This window comes from Accipiter gentilis, chromosome 31 (assembly GCF_929443795.1).
Source record: "Accipiter gentilis chromosome 31, bAccGen1.1, whole genome shotgun sequence".
Taxonomy (NCBI): Eukaryota; Metazoa; Chordata; class Aves; order Accipitriformes; family Accipitridae; genus Astur; species Astur gentilis.
Genome location: NC_064910.1, coordinates 7409436 through 7431945, shown reverse-complemented (window position 1 = coordinate 7431945; position 22510 = coordinate 7409436). Strand labels below are relative to the sequence as shown.

General features: G+C 42.8%; 1 protein-coding gene across 5 annotated transcripts; it reads right to left on the bottom strand.

The window, feature by feature from the left end:
* Nucleotides 1–3437: 3437 nt before the first annotated feature.
* CHST10 (carbohydrate sulfotransferase 10) lies at nucleotides 3438–21623 on the bottom strand. Of its 5 annotated transcripts, none has more exons than XM_049834251.1 (7): nucleotides 21252–21623; nucleotides 19929–20120; nucleotides 15842–15976; nucleotides 13562–13659; nucleotides 10639–10873; nucleotides 7892–7997; nucleotides 3438–6020 (listed from the first exon to the last, which is right to left on the bottom strand). In XM_049834251.1, the coding sequence occupies exons 3-7, from the start codon at nucleotides 15951–15953 to the stop codon at nucleotides 5483–5485; spliced, it is 1089 nt and encodes a 362-aa protein (XP_049690208.1). In that variant the 5' UTR covers nucleotides 15954–15976; nucleotides 19929–20120; nucleotides 21252–21623; the 3' UTR covers nucleotides 3438–5482. The 5 variants fall into 5 exon arrangements, with proteins under 5 accessions (XP_049690208.1, XP_049690209.1, XP_049690207.1 ...); XM_049834252.1 differs by lacking the exon at nucleotides 21252–21623 and adding an exon at nucleotides 19141–19228 and having other exon boundaries at nucleotides 19929–21124; XM_049834250.1 differs by lacking the exon at nucleotides 19929–20120.
* Between the last annotated feature and the right edge of the window lie 887 nt (nucleotides 21624–22510).

The window sequence follows — 22510 nt, the reverse complement described above, 5'->3', positions numbered from 1 at the left end:
CAAGTCATTCGTGATTGGTAACAACTCCCTGAATTTTCTCTTTGCGTTCCTCAAAAATATGGAGAACATTTTGTATTTCCTATAGCTTTTTCCACCCTTCTGACAAAAGAAGAATAACAGGTCATACTATGGTGCATCATCCAAAGACTTCTCGGGACATGGGAAAGAAAACTGAGTAGAACAGAAAGGCTGTAGACAAGAGGAAAAATAAAGATCTACAAGACTAAATGTTCCTACTTCTTAAATCACAGTAGGTGCATAATGTAGTTGTTGAAAGAGCTTGTTATTGCACAAGAGCGCTTTCTTCTCCTTGTATGCTTCCAGCACAGCTATACATTTTTCCTAGATGAGATCCATTTACTTAGGCACAATTGAGAGCCTTGGCTAGCTTCTCAGCATTAAATCACTTTCCAGAGCATGTACAGATGCCCTATGGTCCACGATTACCCTCCTATTTGCAGATTTGGTTTTGTCCCATAAACTGCTCGGAAATGACTTGTATACATCCAGGGTGGTCAATGTATTTCTGGCAGTTAGGGTGGGTACTGCATTTCCAGGTGTGCAATCTTCAGGATTATTTTTTCATTACTTCCTTTCCACTTTTTTTTTTTTTCCTTTTTGTGATTTCAAACAGACACCCGTAGCAGATGCTTCATGCTTCCAGCCTGCCATGTGCACGCTGTCCCATCGGCAGCTGCTCCTCTGGCATGCACATATACCATACGGGGGAGCACACTTTCTCCTCTAACACCTCCTATAAAGCTTCAGCAACCTTCCTTCAACATGCTGTCCAGCAGCTCCAGGGGGCTGTAAAGCAACTGCCCACGGCTTTTTTCAGCGTTGCTCTCCCAGACATTGCCTTGCCTGGGTTTACCAGTCTGGAATTTCTATCGGCACAGTTCCTTTTCATGACTCAAAGCAAACAGACATCTTTTTTCCTTGTCTGGATTAAAAGGGAAAAATGATGATTTTACAGTAGCTAGCCCCCAACAGCACCATCTCTGTGCTTACACCAGCCTGTTGCCACCAGCTGCATGGCTGCAGGCCGAATGCTGCTTGCTTCATAAGGGAAATGTCTCCTGCTGCATAGCAAAACAGGCTGCAGGCCTTTCAGAGCTGCTCTGGTGGCGACGAATGAGGCACCTCAGGCTACTGCCACACGCAGGAATGCAAGACAACAGCTCAGCTGCACACAATTGTATTAAAAGCACAAAACCAGAGATTTAGAGAAGGCAGCACCCAAGTCAGCTGCACACATCAGTGCGAGCTGAACTCACTCCTCCTCCAGGAGGGAGGCACTCTGCGCTCGCCAGCCCAAGCACTGCAGGCTTTGCTGCTAATAGGATCATTTCCTTCTAAAACCTTCCTCACGGCAGCGGCCCAGGAACACGCACAGCTAACTTAGGCTGAAAGGGAATTTTCCACCACCCACAAGCCTCTTTCTACCTTGCATAAATCTTCTCAAGCGCAGGCCACAAAGAAACTGCACCAGCCTCTGCAGATGACATGTAACAAGCAATTAGCCACGATAAATCTTCAGGGCCCTGTGTCAGGTTTCCTTCACACACTCATTTAAAATAAGCACACGTTGAATTTACACCTCCTTCCAGGTCCCTTCACATTGCTATAATAATAGGATGGGGGCTTAGTGTAAATCACGATAAGGCCATTAAGCAGAAAGATCATTCACCCTCTCTCTGTCAATTAAGGGATATCAGATACAGGCAGATACACTGACGAGACATTCTTTTTCATCTGAGAACATAAGCTTAAGCAATCCCTATATAATCACTCTTTTCTCAGCAAACTTTCTGGAGCGCAGATAAGATCAAAGGTGGCTTTCCCAGCCAACAAAGTTATTAACACCTCAAGGAAAAAGTAATGTTTCACAGAAGCCAGAGCTGTTTGATGGCTTCCTTGATCTGAGGACAGAGACAAGCAGTAGCAGCAGGGGGCCGTTACCCTCAGTACAAACAGGGCAGCATCCAAGCACAAACAGAAAAACAACATGCTTATCTGTGAAAGATATGTATTTTCAGGCCACTTTTGAACTGCTACTTCTTTTAAGGAACAGTTCCCAAAATAAAAATATTGCATACATAGTTTAACTACAGAAAAACATTTTCATGGCACCTGAGCAGTAAGCACGCCGGTGATAATGCATCAAGTGTTGAAGTTAAAGGAAAAAGGGGCAGGCATTACCATTAAAGTTGGTTCTAGAGCAAGTAAATTCTGGATCCACTTTCACCACAAGTAGAAAAAACCAAACCCCAAGACCTCACCCCCCCTCCCCACCAGTCAGCTGATCTATAGAATCGTCCTTAATTTTATAGGGAACGCGAAGATAACAGACCCCTTGAATACATTTTAATTCATGACTTTTGTCTTGCTTAGCTGAGATCAGAGGCCAGGCTGGGAGCACTAGGGAAGGGAGTCCACGAGAAACAAGGAGCTCCACGACAAGCAGCAGCAAAACTGTTTCCTGTCAGTAATTTCCCTAAAGCTAACATACAACATGGACTCTCTGATGCACAAAGAACGTTTCTGCTCCTATTTTCAAGAAGATTACTGCAACTCACTATCCCTAACAGCTCGACTTTCCTCTGTAAAATGTGGTTAAAATGGGCCAGAGGATTCAAAAGCTGCTGAGGAGAGACAACAAAAAGAAACAGATATGCACAAAGGATGTGAATTTGTTTTCTGAAGCTGTAACAATAAGAAAAGAGAAGTAACCATCTGGGCGAGCAGTTCCCAAAATACGACATAAATATCACCTGCAGTTTGAAAGCACTATTTAAATGACATCCAAACAGCCAAACGATGTTCACGCATGCCACTGGGACTAAATTTGTAAAAGCCTTCTATAGAGTACAATTAAGCTAAAACAAAACACAAGCATTTAATTCATCATAACTAGCAGGGTAAGAGCCTCTTCCCCAACACAATATGCTCTGGCCACCCTACCTGCACCAGACTAACAAAAGGAGAAGCCTACCATACCTCTCACCAAGGGCTTTCATTTTTTCCAAGTTTCTTCAAGAGTCATGCCAAAACCATGCTGTCATTACTTCAGCCACGTGAGGAAAAAACCCACACTTCTAGAAAGAAAATATAGCTCAGGAAGGTGTCATTGAAAGGAGAAACTTTGTGCTTGAATTGAAGAAATGGTAACGAGTGTTCCAGTCCCAGCCTGGAAAGCACAGGAGCATGGAGCTGGGAAAGCAGTACACACCTCTGGCTATGTCAATCCATAGCTCTGTTCACATTTGCTGTCAGATGCCTGAGAGAACTCAACACAGAGAAAGCTATTAGAAAAAAATATTATTACTTCATATTTACGTAGCACTTTCCACCTGGCAGTTTTTGAGCAATCGATACATTAAGTAATTTACCAAAAAAAATAAAAACATACATTGGCATTCTGTGTGATCAGTAGCTTATGCTTTCACAGAGGAAAACCATTCTACTTTATCTTTATTAGAATTAAACTTTAAGGCCTGAATTTACTATACATTATTCACTGTTACATTTTAAATTGGCAGAGAGGTAATCAATCAGGTCATTAGCTCCAAAATGCATTTAACAGTACATTTTGCTAAGTTCCCATATTAAGAAAATCACAGAAAAACCTGGAGCTGTTAACATCTTTTTATCATTGGTTAAGAACTAACAAGTTAGGGCACTGTAATTGTTGTTTTGAAAAAAACCAAACACAAATTTTAAGAAATTCCACCTTCCAGCTTTGTCACCCTGGACTATTCTCTTGCTAACGATGCCCCGTTAATGATTCTCCCTTATTTCAATTAGTCTGTTGAGATCTTTCTGAAATCATTTCCAGCTACAACAGGGCTTCCTTTTTGTGGATAGCAGCACATGTCAGCTTGGCACAGCTTTCCTTTTTCACAAGTGCAAGATGCTTCCTTGTGTTGATACAGGAAGCTATCAAAAACATACTGTGGCTGGATTTAAGAGCAGATTCCATAGCACTGGCTATCATTAGCATTTCTAGCCAGCAACATTATGCTGATCTGAAAATTAATCTTTTGGGACTAAGATTTAAAAAATACAGTTCACACGCTCACTGTGACAGAGCAATTCCTGTATTTCAGATACGTGGTCTCTCTCTCCTATGGCCTGCAGGATGAGGTGGCAGCGCACTGATTTTTATTGCTGGTGAACTCAAACAAGAGACTACTCTTCATTAGACACAATGCAAGCACAGGCAAATATGATGGCTGCATCCGTTCAGTTCTGGTTTTCTTTTTTTTAATGCATAAAATGGGTACACAAATTTAAGTAACGTTCAGACTCATGGCAAGTAGCCAACTCACCCCATCGGCAACATATACGTTGGGCATTTTTGAGTCGGGACACCAGAGCAGTGAATCACTGGAAAAATCAGGGATTCATCCTGTCTCCTTTAGCATCAGGGAGATAAATTTTCAGAGGGGGATAAGTTTTCTGTTCTCTGAGGTACTGAATATTGAGCAAGGCTGGATATAAGAAAAAGGTAGATCATGAACCCAAGTAACTCTATCCCGCCTTTGTGGCTTCTTTATTAATCTTAACTGTTAGAAGACAAAACAAGTTAAATTGTGTGAGAGCATCCCGTGGTTTCTATATGTGCTCCCACAAATACAACTAATACTTAATTTTAAATTAATTTTCCTTAAAGTTTCCCTGGCAGTTTCATATTTCTTCTATGCTCCATTTGCATCTGGTGTTTTCAGATAACTTACACAGCCAGGAGTTAAATAATATCTTGAAAATCCAAAGTAGAATTATGAGGCTCAATAGATCAGTAGTAAGTACAGTAAACACTTGACAAAAATACAAAGACAACTGGGCTCTGGAACCAGTGCCTTTTTTAACACCTCTAAAGCTTCTGTCTAATTAGGTTCATTTTGTGACAAACAAGAATGGGATTAGATCAGCATTACTGTTATTATAGCAGCCACATGACAGAACTTAGATGATTTTATTTGTCAAGCATTTAATCAATTTTAGTCCTGCACTGGCCTCTCATTTTCAAAGCTCATGGGAGACTACATGCCTTTCTCATGAGCATGAATCATCAAGTTCACCCATGTGTCAGAGTTAACCTACAGTGAAATTGCCATTTTTATAAATACTTTACAACATTTAAAAAATGGCATTATGTCTGGGAGAAGGAGGGGAAGATCGCAGCCGATTCGTTCTCCCTCATTTTCCCAGGAAGGAAGAGGGGAGAAGTGGAATTCTGTATTTCAGATAACAGACACTTCATTCCTAACAGATTGCAATGTCACATACTGAAAACATGGTCAGTAAACAACAACTATAAGCCCCTACTTGTTCATATGACAAATATTTCACTGAAAAATGGAGCAACATCAAAAAGCTAGAAAACAAATGGTCATTCTCAGCTCTGTCAGTGTTGCAGCTGGTATTCACGCAGGTTTAGATTCATCCATGACACATTCTTCAGAGCTTATCCTAGGTGTCAGTTAAGCAAGAAATCTGGCTCCCGATAACCAAAAAGTTTAAAATCACCTTCAAACCGTGCGTAGAGACGTCTTATGTCTCTCTTGCTAACTCCTGAAAAATACCGCTCTACTTTTGTTTTGTTGTACACTGTTATGCCTGGTGGAATCGTGGGGTACGATACCAGATGGTCTATGCCGGCTGCTTTCAGGATATACGGAGCATCATCCTCCAGGGTTTCATGGTGTCCAATCACACTATATGTGATTTCACAGGGGGCACAAAGTTCCACATACGTTACCCAATGAATGATGTGGTCACCAAACTGAACATCCAGCCATCGGTGATTAGGGTCACCTAGATAGCGGACAAAATCCTCAAACTGCAGCCCTTTGGTCTCTGTGCGATTCTTTCTGTATTTACGAATGATGCCAGGAGCAATTTCATGCCGGTACCAAGGTTCAAACCGAGGATTGTGCACAAACTTGTCTTTAAATGCAGAAATAAGTCTTTCAAATGGATCTCTAACAATAAAAAACTTGAAGTATAAATTCAGTCTAAACAGGGGAAAGAAAAAAAAAAGAAATTAAATAATCAAAGACTTACAAAATGTACATAAACAGACCACAGACACAGCAATATGAATCTTACACCAGTTGCATAGTCTACCAATATTATAATCAATAGGACTAGAAACACAATTTCTGTCTTTTTTACTAACAGTTTTTGTATACAGTACAAAGTGGAAATAGTTCATCCTAGTTTTCACATTTTATTCAAACTGGAGGAGCTTAGTTTATCTCAATCTATATAAACAGGAGACGAAAGATGCTGCAAAGATGCTGAAAGCTCCAAGTCAAAGATTTTTTTAATGCCATGTGATTAAGCTCAAGAAGCAAAATACACAAAGACATGGAAAAAGTGGTTTGGTGCAGCTAAATGCAGAGAGGGATGCATTTTTCACTGGCAGGTAGCTAGACAAATCACTGCTTAAGTAAAAAAAAAAAAAACTTTTGGTATTTCATTTGATGTTTTGTCATGCTTTCAGTAATGGCCAAGAACATTATTTTCCTGAGACCACAGTTTTCAACAGAAATTCATATTTTGTTGTGATACCACTGAGCTGTAATATTCTGTAGTCAGAGATTATTTGTAGGAGGAGCAAATTGGAAACAAAGTTTAGTCCAGTAAATAGTTGAGAAAGGAAACCTGGAGCGCAACCCTCACTGAAATAAGTGGATGGACTCTTTCCAGCATCAAGAGGCACTTGGATCAGTCTTCAGGTTCTCTTGACTTACTCCTAACCAGGCAGGGCTACGGGTCAGCAAACTACATCAACAGATCCACACCATCCCTCTCTCTCTCTCCACCTAAACTCTCCGATATTTTATTTCTCAATTCCCAACCAAATCCATGCTATGCATCTCCAGCACAACTTCTGTGGTGGGCTGACTGCAACAACCCAAATCATAACAGCATTCAATTTTAAATACCCTAGCTGTGGCTTACCCCCCAGGTGAACAGTCACTTTCTATGCAGGGCTCTTCACAGGGAGGGAGAACAGATCCACGTTCTCAAGAACATGGTGACAGTATTTTCTCACACACACTATCAACACAATCAAGTGACCCCACTTCCACAGGCACAGCTGTAACAAATTTGTATTTGTACCACTGAATGCACCAAACCTTGGACTGACCTCTACTCATAGCTGACACCACACGTATAATGGGCTGACTCTTCAGAATGACTTAATACACACAAAACCCATGCAAGCTTACAAGTGTCCACTGTCATCTTACGTCCTGTTCTCCCCATGCTGCCACCCCTTACAGGGATTATATATGGCATAGGCTCTAGTAGGGATGAGAGCAGACCCAGGCAAAAATCTAGCCAAAGTAATTTAGAAGGTTCTACTGCAGAGAAATACTTTTTCTGCTCTAAGCAGAACCAGCAACACCCAAACAGGAAGATAAAGTGGTTCAGCTGAATGGACAATTCTCTCAGGCTAAGGAGCACTAACATTTTAAACCTATTCAGTTCAATCCCAATAAGTAAATCTGCCTGCAGTGATGTGTAGGCAGTAAGATTTACTCTACATGGTGTCAGGGTGGACCTTCCAACAAAACTTTCCTTCTGAAGATCAACTATGTGACAACTAGGTATGCACTGAACTACACAAACCCTACATCCAGAGGGAGCTGGCTGGCTCACCTACCACCAATTACACTGGCATTCTCCTTCAAAGCCAGTAGGAAGGTAGTCACAGCAAAGTCTGTGAGGATAACAGAATAGTGCCATAATACAAGTGGTGAGGCAGAAAACCCGTTGTCCTCAATTCCAGACATAGAATTCAGCTGTACTCTTGATTGCTCCTAACACGACTGACTCCAAACCCCTTCCACACCCCTGGGAAGCCACCTCTTACCGTTTTTTAATTTCAGAGTCACTGAAGGAGGACAACCGTGGAAGGCCATTCTTCTCATGATCATGTACAATATTTTCTGGGATCTCTTCTATGGAAGAAAATGCTCCTAGACAAATCAAAAAGAGAGAGCAAGTGAATCTTTCAAGGGGAAAAAAGTGAGTACAAGGAAGCATGTGTGCCTTTTGCTGACAGCTTTTTGTTTTATCTTTCTCTTTTCTGTATTTTTAGCATTTACAGTTACTATGTTTAAAACTGTTAAATGATGAGAGATTCTGACTGTTGAAAACTGTTAAAATTCTTTAGGGTATGCGACATCAAGGTCCAAGACCAAATGGCTTCAAAACTCTCGGAAAAGCACATTACGCAAATTTCATCAGCAATTATGTCTAAGCCTGTAACTCCCCACCTCAGTGTCCCCATTATCTTTCCCTCTGCCCACACATACAAATGGAGAAAGACTTTGAGGATTAACTCCAAAGAAGGAACCAGCTTTTTGGCTGAGTTTCTACCAGCAACAAAAAATAAATGCTGTGGGCTGCTTTTGGAACTGCTTCAACACAAAAGCACTTTGCTGTCAGGATCCATGAAGTTCTTTTCACAACTGTGCTGTGCTGAAACAAAAATTCCAATCATACAATACTACACAGACTAAAAAGCACTAAAATTAACATAAAAAGTCTCCAAATATTAATTTCTGCAAGCACACAGGCTGACAAGAAAAACAATGTCACTAAATTCTGACACATTTATTTTGAGATTCCGATCCTGGAATTTTTTTGACCTTCAGAAATATCTCATGTGGACCCCTTGGGCTTTAGGAGTAAGCCTTCACACAACAACAGCATTTCAGAGTACCAACCTGCAACAAGAACAGGGGGATATAAAACAAGCTCTTTAGGTGAAAGCCTCTACAGCCTTCTCTGTTCCAGAACTGCAGTGAATAGTCGACACCACTCAGCTTCTCAGTTTTCTAATTTTATTTTTTTTTTGAGGTGATGTATTTTATTATTTTCAGTTTTCTAATTATATATTTCGGTAGGCTGGGTGAGATACATGTGGACAACAGATGTCAGACTAGACAGCCTCAGAAACTGAAACTTTGCATTCATCCAGAGCAGAGATTCAGTACAAGCAACAGCAGAGTTAACTCCCCCACAATACCACAGCTGCATTTCTCCATCTTGAGCCTCCAAATACCACTTAGGTATTTGGATGTAAAGTATTCCCCCACAAGTATCAGTCCTGCCTGCTGAAACTACCCAAAGAGGAGAAAGTTAGGTCACCTGCACTGGTAGTCTTCAGCAGCAGATACTAGTACACTGGCAGCTCAAGGCAGAAGAGACCAGCGTTTATGTGGAAACAATTTTCTATCATTATCCAACATGCTAGAACTAGAAGCTCAAGGCGAAAAGCTCCCTGCTGGTAAGACATGAGTTATCCTCCACTCGATGCAGCCAATATATCCCTGCCTGTCCTGAACTATTCTTTGCATGTTATCTCTGTTAATTCTGAGAAGAGCAGGTACTTCTAATGCAGTCATACAGTTTCATATTTAGTACTTTCTTGGAGTGTGGCTTTCATAGGTATTTAAGACACATGCCCATACCTATGTGCGTGTGTATCTTTGCTAGATTTTCAGCTCCCATCTGTGTATCAGAGTTGAAACCAATACTAAAGTTTTTAAAGACACACTCCTTGCTACAAAAGCTTTGCTGAGGGACACAGTTCCTTTGCCAATTTGTGACTGTTTCCTTCTGGGTGTGCAAACTAGTTCACACAAAGTAAAGAAAACATAAAAACACAAGTGCAGAGCTGGGTGTTCACAGGGTGCTTCTAGCAAGAAAGCTGGGTTTACAACGTTCAGGTTTTGCACACACCTTGGTGAGCTATGCTACCTGCAAAACCACAGAAGGACCTCAACTGACCTGCCTATATGTAGTAAATTCACAGCCCTGGTTCACAGACAGGCAAGACTGTCTCCTGTCAAACAAGGGTGTGTTACGTTAAATATGATCATGTTAAGTTTATGTGCACAGGTAGTGGTACAGTAGAAAACGTTGAGGAAATGAGTTATTTTTATTGGCATACCAGGTTACTAGAAGAGGATGGTAAGCTACATATCCACAGGCAAGGTTCACCTTGTAGATCGTTTTTCAAACACATTAGTCCCTTTACTCCTTCTTTTACAGTCTTTTATACCTTTGTTGACCAAACTATTGCCTTAAGCACCTCAGAAATCTTTGTAACTCCTATGATGGCTCACTGATAGCACACACACAAGATTCAGCAGTACAGACCAATAGCAGCTGCCAAGTTTTAACTAGCTTTCTTCATGGCTAGAAAATGCTAGTTAAAAGTCAGTGTCCCCAAGTCAGAAATTTTATATTATTGTTTCTTAGGGAATTGTGATACCTTGTAATTTACTTGTTTCAAATTCTATAAATTAGTGCCACCCCTTCAAAGATAACAAATCTACCTACCACATGCATACGGGTACTCTTTCATGACTCAAATCACTTCTAAGCTAAGTAATAAGTATTTATTTTCACAGAAAGAACAGGTGTATTTTCTTTAAAAGGGATGTTTTGAAAGGACTAGGAGCAACTGTGAAGAACGAAAGGCTGAAATTAAGTATCAGTGCACAGAAAAGCAAAAAGAATCCACTTTTGTGTTGTTCCAGTTGGACCAATTCTGTTCTTTCCTCCTCCTCCTCAAATAAACCCACGCACCCACAGCAGAGTAGATACCATTTAAAACGATCAAGACTTTTTTCCACTGAGTGTTGCCCACTTTTGGCGTCTGACAAAACAGGATCTTGTGCTTGTCACACACAAATATTCGGTCCAAGACGAATTTGGAAACTGCAGTGTGAGAGAGATTTCTCAATGCAGCGTCTCTGCAGACATTCCTGAGAAGCTCAAGTCTTTCCATATGAACGAGGGGTTGGCGGATCAGATTTCCAGAAAAAGCTTTTCCAGTTGGCTTTATGAAATGCAGAGGGGAAAGAAAAAACAAAAAGTGCAAGAATTTAGTTCTCAGATCAAATTCTAAAGTATAAAAATCCCCAAACTGTGCATCCTAATGACTCCCAGATTCACAATTAAAGCATTGCTATGTATTAACTAAAGGAGCAGCAGAGTTTCCTTCCCGTGCTGCTGCTGTACACATTCATTTGACTCTCAAGTCATTACGTAGTAGTAGACAGTAGTAAGAGCTTTTCCATACAACAATTTAAGTCCACTGCAGAGCAGCAGGATCTTATCTGTGCGGATAAAACATGCCTTGACCAAATACTGGAACTCCCACAAAACTTCAACAGCCAGTAAGAAAGCTTGTGAGGGGTTGGGAAAGAAATTTCAACAGAAATTAAGCTTTAATCTCCGAGAAGATGGGGCTTAGGGATGCTGACCCAACTGGCTGGGAAGGAATAGTTTAGGATAAAAGTTCTGTGTTTTGTAGCACCTCTAGGCGTTCAGTGTTTTCATTTACCCAAGCTCCAACGAAATTAAGTGGACAAAAATTCACACAATGAGCATCAGTGCTTACTGTGACAAATAAGAGAAGTAGGCAGGACTCCTCTCCCCAAAAATGGATGAACTGCTTGTTATGTCTCATTTTTCCGAGACTAATACAGGAACCACAACCACCTCCACCTCAGGATTAGTGGGGAGAGAGGAAAAAGGAGCTTGTCTGATTAACAGGTGATGGGAAATTTTAAATTTCTACTGACAAATCTTCCTCCTTTCACTAACTGATTTATACAGCTGGCAATCCCCAATATCAATACAGACTAGGGGACATACTGATTGAGAGCAGCCCTGCAGAGAAGGACTTGGGGATACTGGTGGAGGAAAAAATTGGATATGTGCTGGCAATGTGCACTCACAGCCCAGAAAGCCAAACGTATCCTGGGCTGCATCACAAGCAGTGTGGCCAGTAGGTCGAGGGAGGGGATTCTCCCCTTCTACTCTGCTCTGGTGAGACCCCACCTGCAGTACTGCATCCAGCTCTGGGGTCTCCAGTACAGGAGAGACAGGGACCTGTTGGAGCAGGTCCAGAGGAGGGACACAAAAATGATCAGAGGGATGGAACACCTCTCCCATGAAGACAGACTGAGCAAGTTTGGGTTCTTTAGCCTGGAGAAGAGAAGGAAGGCCTCCAGGGAGACGTGTTTGTGGCTTTTCAATGGTTACAGGGGGTTTATAAGAAAGACAGAGACTTTTTACCAGGGCCTGTAGTGACAAGGGGTAATGGTTTTAAACTGAAAGAGGGTAGGTTTAGATAAGATAGAAGGAAGAAATATTTTCCTATGAGGGTGGTAAGACACTGGAAGAGGTTGCCCAGAGAAGTTGTGGGTGCCTCATCCCTGGCAGTGTTCAAGGCCAGGCTGGATGGGGCTTTGAGCAACCTGATCTAGTAAAAGATGTCCCTGCCCATGGCAGAGGGCTTGGAACTAGATGATCTTCAAAGGTTCCTTCCAACCCAAACCATTCTGTGATTAAGTAATTTTAGGTACAGCATCCAAGCTACACATGAAAAGGGAATGATTTTACTTTTTGTCTCAATCCACCGTAAGGGGGGGCGTGGGGGGGTGGAATCATTCTACTTTTTCTGCTTGTTACTCTTCTCCAATATTCCCTGGTCAGAATGTAATCTGAACAGCCTGACAGATTGTTTATCTGTCAAAACAATTCCTTTTGCATGCAACCAGCATTAATATTATTGTTCTGCGTTTCATACTGTCAGGAAATCAAGAGGGAATAGTTTTAGATCTAGAAACCTTATTATCCTCTTCCATACAAGTAAAGGAAGATATTAAAACTCGCTACACAGATCTGCCAGCCTTCCACTGAACAAAGTGTTTCTCCCAAGTATTTTGAGGATAACTTAAATTTCAGGTTTTTACATATGAAAATAAAAAGTATCATGTTTATACAGAAACCTACCTTCCATGCTGCATCACAAAAATACTCTAAACATAAGACGACTTATGTAACCAACGGAAGAAAAATTGGCCTTAGCCCACTGTGCATCTAGTCTCAAATTTATATTTGCGTAAGGGATTTTTCAGAGTTTCCTTGCAAATTTGCAAGTACCACATTTGTTGCGCTTTATTGCTGAAAGCGGAGAACTATGCATCTAAAGGATCAACCGGTGTTGAATACTATTGTGTTCATGTTCTACTTTGGAAAAATGCTGAGATGTGAAGCACAAAGAACACAAAACATGAAAAAGAAATGGAGACTGAAAAAAAGAATTAGAGAGATTGGGCAGAGAACTAAGAGAATAGACAAGACACAGGCTTGTCCTCAAGAATCACGAACCTGATGGCTATGGCAGGGAAGAATACAAGTAATCCAAAACTGGGTCATTATATTAAAAAGGCTAGCAAAAATGACTGTCCTGACTTGATAAAGGAGTACTGTAACAATTTTCTCCTAGAAATGGAAACACATTAAGTTGAATCATTCAGATGAAACAAGACAGCAGGTTACCATAACAAACTAGCTTTGTGAAGCTAAAATGAATTCTGTTGGCTCTATCTAAATAGAACAGTCTGAATAAATAATTCCTGTCTAGCAATTCCTTTTAACAACAGGAAGCCCTTAGTTAATCTCCTATTTTCTCCCCCTCTTTAATACATGTAACCCTTATCTCAACAGTATGCACCTGGAATTCTTCAGGCCAATGTTTTTCCTCTGGCACATGCACCTCCTCCACTTTTGTCACAGCTGTCAGTATCAATGGCTCTTGCTTGGCACCATAGCCTAAAGAAGGAATAGAGATAAGAGCATTACAGAAGGTGGGGGGAAGGCAACTATTTCTGCTTTACAACTAACACAACAAACTGAACATCACTTTCTGTATTAAGCTTACAAAACATTAGGATTTCTTTCCAAATGGGAAGGTACTAGACAAGACATGAGACAGACTATGAATATTTTAAAGGATTTACTCTATGGGAATTTTGGATGCAACTTCAGTTGAGTTTTATCAAAGAAACATGACCATTACCTTTTATTTTGGTCTTTTTTTAAACAAACTGTGCAAAGAGACATAGAAATCATAAATCCAAATACCACAATCAGTAGACAATTGAGTATAAATATATGGACTTGACAATAGGAGATTTTTATTTTTCAATAAACTTCCCAAAGCATGTCAAATAAAAAACTTAATCTATCAAGTTTCTCCCTCCCCTCATATTAGTAGATAGGTTTCTTCTATTGTAAACTCTTAGACATTACCAGAAGAAAAGTGTCGTTAAGGACCACCTTTTATTTCTTTGGTACTCTAAATAAACACCTCTAACCAGCAATAAATACAAGAGCCATTCTTCCTTTATTACTGGACTGATGGCCTTTCATGATGGACAGAAACTTGCTCCTTCTCATTAAGAAGTTCCTATTACTCATGCACCTAAGACATAATTAAAAGGCTTAAACAAAAGAAAATGTATTCATTAAGCATCTGCTGGTTTTGTTCTAGCTGCTAAATACACACATCCAAATAAGGAAGATTTCTGACAAGCCATATTTTATTAAGTCTAGAAGAGTTTCTCCAGAATTGGCTATCCTGTTCAGACTTTCTCCAAAATTCTTTTGCTATATTCAAATTAATTCCCTTCATTAGTCCCAGTACAAACACTGGTTACCTCCAGCACAGACATACACTTAACCACAGTCATGCCTTTGCAGGACTGGAGCTTAAGAAATTATACAATCTTCTGCTTGGAGAATTATTCAAATGGGAAGGAAGATTCAGCATAGACAAAAAAAAAAAAAAAAGATAAAAATTGGCAAGCCAAGAAAATAAAAAGCAAGTAAATGCAAAGGGTGTACTGTAGTAATTTTTTTTAAACTACATTTTAATCCTCCTGACAAATTCTGATGGAAAGAACCACTAAAAGAACACCTGAACTGGGAAACAATAGTTGGCATAGGATGAAATACTGGAAGATTTAACTACCTAACATAAGGCCAGTTTATTTGGAGATTTACTAGGGCTCAAAAACAGCTGGGGCTGGGCAGACCTAAGTTAGCCTACAGTTCTCATCTGTAAGACTTGCTGAATAAATCTCCACACAGAGGTATGCTACTTAAAAAGGTACACCTAATATATTTATCCACTATCAAGCCACTGAAACGAATGGCACTAGCGATGTCAGCACTTCAGAAGTTACACATTTCTTCCATATCTTAGTAAGATGCAGAAATACAGATGTCTTAGGACTGCAAGTCATGACATCACCTTCACCCTAAACTCTCTGTAGGATGGCTTTGTAACAGTAGCTCCTCAGCAGATGGAAAACTGTAACATGCTGTCTGGTGTCATCAAATGGCTTAAATTCCTCATCAGCTTAATACCATCTGGGCTACTTAAGCTAAGCAAAAGCCTATAAGCTGTTTGTCAGTCAAACAGCAGAGGATAAAACTGAATGCAAGAAGCAGGGCAGAGGTGGCTAAGCTAAGTGCATTGCAGATGAAATAAAACTTTCCACAAGTTTTACATAATACTGCAGCCACACGACAAGCAGTCACAAGAGGACAGAAACTAGTGTCATGTGAAATGAACTCTTCAATTCCTTGTGAATCTCCTTTGTCTTTAAACAGGTAATTGTGCTGTTGTTCTGCACGTGACTTCTACTCTTAGTAGATCAAGATACTAAAACTGAGTGTTTTTGAAAAAGCTGACCTCACAAGACAGTAGTGCCAAACATGATCCCCTCTGTTCTTAACCACCAAAAAAAGGACATGATGTTAGTTTTGCAGACTTCCACCAAGAAAAGTGGAAACTATCAGCACTGTCGCTTCTAGAAACTTAGTTGTTCTATTCTCAATCCTACTGAAGAAGTGAAAACATGCCAAGAACTACTTTGCACAGAAAGAGTATTTGTGTGAAGCACTATTCAATTTTCTGTTTCACATCAAACATTAAAATTGAACTTACCATCTGGGTCTTTAAAAGTCAATGTGATAAATTTGCTAGCAACCATGAACATGAATATCACCCAAAAGCATGCAGCTAGCAGCAGCCACTGGTGGTGCATGTTGTCAGACATGAGCCATATAAAGTTGTTGCTTCCTGTTTGAAAGAGGAAAGATTGACACATTAATTATTTTTGTTCCAGTTTAGAAAAATATTTTCCATAGCCAAAATGACAAAACTCTAATATGTATATGTGTCATAAAACATAGTAGTTTTCACTTCTTACTTTTTGTCCTTTTGGCTGGGTTTTTAACCAATGTTAAGGCTGAGGCAATGTAACTGCCAGCTGCTATCAAAGGGAGGCTTCACTCCTTCACCCCCATGTACACAATCCCAGTCCCCTCCTTGTGCTGACAATAGTACTGTCTGACTGCTTAGGGGGACAGACCAGCAAAACTCCCAATTTTTTTAAAGTGTAGTTTATTTTTCAGTTTAACTTTGCGAGACAGCTCATTGTAAGAAAGGAAGGGAGAATGAAGAAAGCTCCCCCTTGGCAGTAGCTCATCAGCAGATCAACCAAGCTGTAACATTAAGAGTATTCTTAGTTATCCCAAGTCAGTTCATGAAATGTAACATGGACTCCTCCCCTGCCCAGCCTACATGAATCAAGCTGGAAGCTACCGCTTAACCTAACACTAAGCTTAACCTGACAAAATATTTAAATATATTAATGTCTCTTTTTATCTTGTCACTTTTATTGCCAGTAAAGTATCAACCATAGGTTCTGGAAGATTTTTTTATTTCCACCGTGCTAAGCACTATCCACATAAATAGTAAAAAGGGTGTCCTTGCAGCAGTGCCTACTGCTACAGGGATGTAGCTGCATCCCTGCAGGTAAGTCTTAAAGATAGGACTTCCACAGGAGTGCAGGAAGAGTTACCCAAACAACTGAAACTGCAGATTTAATGCACAAAGAAACCACAGGTACTGACTGAATCAAAGCAGAGTGAGGATGAGGATATTGCACAGTATTACGAACACATGGTGTCTGCCCTACCTTGCAGTTTTTAAGTTTGCTGGAGTGCTCTGAGCACTTCTTAGCTTGATTTTAGAAAATGTAATCCTCATAAATTATTTTTTATGGTTAAAATTTAAGATGCAATATAAGGAAACCAACTACAAAAAAGATTTAAGTCCCCAGCCATTAAGAGAAATGTAAAATTTTAAGATAAAACTTTCGCTGAACTTCCAACTTCTGATGGGCAATGTAGCCAGGGAAGCACTGGGGCTGACACCAAATATCTGTGAAAGCTCCATCGCAAAATTTAAGCCTCTATAACTTTAAAAAAAAAACCAAACAAAACCCTAAGAGCAAATGTCACTGCCTACCTACCAAAACCTGAGACTCCTCAGGCTTGAATATTTATCCTGCAAAAATAAAGCACCATTGTCTCAGTTGTTGCTGAAGAAATAAGATACCCGAGAGCCTGAACTCAGGTGCTGGAAAGTTCAAACATAAGCAAATGCTTCCTTTCGAGGACACATACAACACAACTTCAGAACACTTAACCAAAGAGGTTCTAACACCAAAAACTCATACAATGAGATCTTCTCAACAATCCTGTGAGGTTTGTGCTTGTAGTCTTAGGAAGAACAAAAAATGAAAAACACCCATGCAACTAGCAACAGGATCAAACTCAGTCCTAAAGCAGCCACGTGCAACTTCAGAGTCACATCTGCATGGTTTGTGATCACACTTTCTATACAGCCACTTGAGTGAATTGCCAGGGAATGAGACAGATGCCCTCATTCCCAGCTAAGATGTTCAAAACATGCTAGTTAATGCTTCTAAGCAAACTTTGTATTAAGTTTTTCAGTCATATACCAGTATTCCACCTGTTTCATTCCCAGAAAGCTTCAATAATAGAAGTGAGCCTAGTTTTGACGTTTCAGCATGTCCACCTGCGACATCAGTACTACCGCTACATGTGCTATTCACTTTTCCAACTAGCTTTTGCCTTCCAGCAATGCAAATGTTTCCAGGAAGGGTTCTTACTGTAGCTGACAGAAGTGAAACATCTTCAGGGTATGTCAAAAGCCTGTGCAAGCAGACAAGCAGTTCAAAACAGATTTTGCACCCTAAGAAGGTATGTGAAATGGGTGGGAGAAGGAAAAGAACAGAGTATCTCCAATTAAAAAAAAAGAATTCATAATTTTTAGCCAAGGATGGCAGTGTTCAGGCCTGTTTTTGTCTTCTCAGTGCAACATTTTTCAGTTTGGCTTCTGAGAGGCCCTTTTTTCCTTCTTTCATGATTTCATTTTTAAGTACTTCTCCTAAAAACACTGCATTTAGGTAAAAAGATGCATCAACTGTCTTTTGGACAATGACAGGTGCTGTGACCTTCATGAAGATGATGTTTGTCCTCTCCCATTTTCTGCTGCAATTCCCTAGCTGCCAACAGAGCATGCAATGTCCGTCATTCTTCAACATCGAAAACTGTTGGCCAGGAAGAGCAAATAATACGGCATGAATTCCAGAGCACTGACCTCCTTCCAGGTAACTGCTTCACAAGTTATTTTCATCCTACCATTGCACTAGTGCAAAACTTGCCCTAAGATTCATGTTGAAAACCACCAGGCCTCAAAGGTCCTCATTTTTCAGTCTGCCACAACATCCACCATCTCCCATTTAGAACACTGAAATTTATCACCTTTGCCTTCAGAAATCACAATAATCTGGAAAATTTTCCAACTTTCACAGATGAGAGAAATGCAAAACAGGTGTCAGGACACAAAATGTAGGAACAACATTTTTACTTTTCGGGTAGCTCTGCTAAAACCATGAGAACGATTCAACATTCAAAATACAATCAAACCTGTCTTCAAGGCAGTAGGCTGACAGAAGCTTGCAGAGAACATTCTGCAGGAGGAAAACCTCTTTCTAACTATCAGCTGCAGGCTTTTCAGAGATGTGATGAATGGCCTGGACCAGACCCTTCTGCCTAATCCAGTACATTTATTCTACATAAAGAATGGTAGAAATGGCCTCCAACATTCGTAGCATCACTACTAGTCTGCCTGCTTTTATAATGGTGATGGATGCACACCATTCAGTAAGGATTATTGATCTATATCCCCTTATGTAATTTATGTATTGGATTTCTAAGAAGTTGTGTTAAATGACATGGGAAAAGCAGTTTCTATGTGTTCTGACCTGAAAAGCAGTTAGCACAGGCAGGACCCTGTTGCCAGATCCTGTGCTCTAGGGACAGGAGAACAACATTTCAGCCAAAGACACCTACGAGCAGCACACTACTTACCTCAAGGACTGGACTCAGAGACCAGAAAGGGGACAGAACTGCAGTCACAACCATAACAACCACACTATTACCCTTCAATACGCTGAAGCTGAGAGGAAAACATTAAGCAGTTTTGTCTACTCCTTTTTTTATGCGCACAGCAAATCTGCAACCATACTCATCGATGTAAGAGTCTTGTCAGAGGATTTGTCATAACATAATTACAATGGCTGGCACTGTTACTCACCTCTAGCATCCTAAACAAAACTACATCTATATCAGCAACTCATTACCTATCTCAAGAAGCAGGATTGTTCAAAATCATATACAGGAATAACTCAACCATTATGCTCACTTGAATGCAATGACCAGTAATGTTTTTGAAATAATGTATTTATGTTGTTTCCCTTTCTCTAGCTTCTGCTTTAATATTTTTATCATTTTCACATAAGGTAATCACACTTCCTGTTATATCTCCGATCTTACTGCATTTCTGTTGCCTATCCTGATACTTATTTTCTAGTGAATACATGTACTAGCTTCTGTTTTTCCTCGTTAATAGTTTCCTTCAGCTTCTAAATGTTTTTTTTTTTTTACTTTTTCTTGCCTAAAATATTCTTTCTTTATGAGCAGAAAAACCAAGAAAGCTGTTAAAGGCTTAGTCCATTTTCTCACAATGAAATAACACGGGCACTTTTCAGGTTACTCCTTCTCCCTCTTATTGCAATTCTATACTTCTTAGGAGCACAAGATCCCCCAAACCCCTCTCTCCACCCATTCATCTGTCCTTCCCTCCCTGGGCTACTTACCCCAAAGACAAATGGTCACATAACCCTCAGATCAGCCAGATGCCAGGTTTACATGAGGAAAAAAAAATGGGATTGCAAACATGAACCAAAGATCAGGACACAAAGCGTGGCAGGCTTGACCCATGGCCCACAAGTAACCCATTACCTGGAAAAATCATTCATACTTTGCAGGAGACTGACGTCTTCATGTGACTGATGGGACAAAGCGCAGAAGATTTAAACAACATTAAAACTCAGTGCATGGCCTCTGCTCTGCAGCTTACGCTGCTTGGATAGGGGCTCCTTGGCAGGACAGTCCCCGCACGCATCGTGAATGACAGCAGCATGCCAGTAGTCTCAAACTACCAACTGCTTGCCCATCAGCACATGACTAATGATGTAATTCGAAATGGAACTGGTAACGAAGGCCAAACGACAGCTAGCTGGGATACCCAATCCATTTTCATCACAACCTCCTTTGTGCCGCCTTAAAGTTAAGAGATCTGGACAATTTATCGCACTTTTTTTAAAAAAACCTTGGACTCAAGTCTATCCCACGCTCCTTCGGCAAGCGGTGCGGTGCTACTGAACGTCATAACGCGCATCACAGCGGGCATTTCTGAAAACTGCTTCTTTCCTGAGGCTTTCTCTCCTCCACCCCGGCCGCACCAGCAGGCCCACCGACTCTGCTCTCCCAGCCGCCGCCGGCGAGCCGAGTCCTCCCTCAGCGCACACACGGTTCACCTGTCAGCGGGGAGAAAACCCACCGCCGGAGCAGCAGCGCCTGCAACAGCTCCGTAACCCACCTCAGCCCGGGGCAGGCTCAGCTCCGCGGCCCCCACGCTGGGAACGGGACCCTGCCTAACCCCCCCCCCCCGGCACACCCGTGCCCTGCTCGACAGACACCAGGTCCAGCTCCACCGGGCGCCCCGCAGCTGGCAACGGCGGCGGCTCCTCTTTTCCCCAGCACCGGGGCTTCCTTGGGGGCTCCGTTCAGCGCCCAAGGCTGGTGAGGGGAGGTGAAAACGGAGGGGTCCCCGCCGGGAAGCGGCCGTGCTCCGAGCGGTGGGGACGAGCCGAGGCGAAGCCTACCCCCCCTCCCCGGCCCACAAGCCGGGCTCCGGCCGCAGGGACTCGGGCTGAACGGGCGTCAAACTTTTCCCGTTCCGGAGGAGGAAGCCGGGCGGGCTTCCCCTCACCCCCGGCAGGCAGAGACAACACACCCCCCGCAGCGCCCGCTGCCTTCCTGGCCCGGACCGGCCTCAGGAAGCTTCTCCCCGACCCGCTGCCGGTCGCCAGGCCTCCCCCCCGCCCCCGCCCCAGCGCCTCCCCTCCCCGCCTTACCGGCCCCTCCAGCGCCGCTCTCCGCAGCCTCGGCCCCCGCCGGGGGCCCGCCTCACTCGGCGGCGCGGCCGGCCCGCTCCAACGCCGGCCCCGGCTGCTGCTGCTGCATCCCCCCCCCCCCCCTCCCTGCGCCCGGCTGCGGGCGGCGGCAACGGAGGCGCCTCCCCGCCCCCGCTCAGCCCCTACTGCTGCTGCTGCCGCCCGGCCCTGCCGCCGCCGCCGCCGCCTCCATTTCCTCCCGCCGCGGGCAGGCCTCGGCCTCGGCCGCGCCCCTAGCCCCGCCGCCGGGAGGGAGAGGAAGGTGAAGGCCTTCGCGGGGACGGCTCGGCTCGGCTGAGAGGAGAAGCAGCGCTGCGCCCGGCCGCCCGGAGGCGGGAGGGATGGAAGGAGGGAGGGATGGAAGGCGGGCTGCTCCTCCCGCCCCGCCTCGCCTCAGCCCGGCGGCAGCGGGGCCTCTCAGGCGGCGGGCCGGGCGCGACCCCCGGCGGGGGAGGGCGGCGGTGGGTCTGGTCGGTCTCAGCTCCCACCTCATCGCCCGGCCCCGGCGGCTTCCAGGTTTCGCTGGGTGGCTGGTGCTTCTCGGCGGGGCCCGCAGCCAGCGCTCAGCTGGACTCACGTATATATAGATACACGTGTGTATGGGTGGTTTTTACTGTTAAACGTGTCTTCACTAGGTCCCTAACGCTCGTGTTTTGGAAAAAGGAGGCTGAAAACGCGACTTATGTGCACCTGCAGGACTCCCAATACCCACAAATGCCATCAAAACCGGGTGCTGGTGATGGGTTTATGTTTAACAGCTATTTAAACAACTTCTGGGGACGTATCCCAGTGCGGGGGGCTGTAGGGGTGTGTTGCAGTGCTGAGGTGGTGTTTCCTAAACTCTGCAGAAATGAAGCTCAAGCGGTGGAGCAGGGTCCCTCTCGATGGTGCCTGGAGGAAGGGGTGAGACTAGAGCAAAGCCACCCCACTTCAAAGCTCCTTGAACACGGAGCCGCTGGGGACACGTCTTCCAGTATGAAATCAGGTGATGCAACACGAAGGACAGGCTCTATCACCTGAGCCCGAATGATGTGCTCCTGTTACCCGACCCAGCACAAAAACTGTCCGGCAGTATGTCCTCTTGTGTCTGGTCACCAGAATTGATTTGCCCACTGGGAACTGGTAAATTGAGTGGGGGGCACAGGGAAATCCCATCTTTCAGGCAAAGCAGCTGAATAAACAGCATCCTACACGCTCTTGTTGATTAGCCCAAACGAGTC

What these genes read in the sequence shown, in the direction of transcription:
- CHST10 (XM_049834251.1), bottom strand. Translation starts at nt 15,953, where the DNA reads ATGTCTGACAACATGCACCACCAGTGGCTGCTGCTAGCTGCATGCTTT. An exon ending in AGTCTTGATCGTTTTAAATG is followed by an intron (nt 7,998 to 10,638) that starts GTATCTACTCTG and finishes TGATTTGTCTAG; the next exon opens with GAGCATTTTCTTCCATAGAA. An exon ending in GACTCTGAAATTAAAAAACG is followed by an intron (nt 6,021 to 7,891) that starts GTAAGAGGTGGC and finishes TCCCCTGTTTAG; the next exon opens with ACTGAATTTATACTTCAAGT.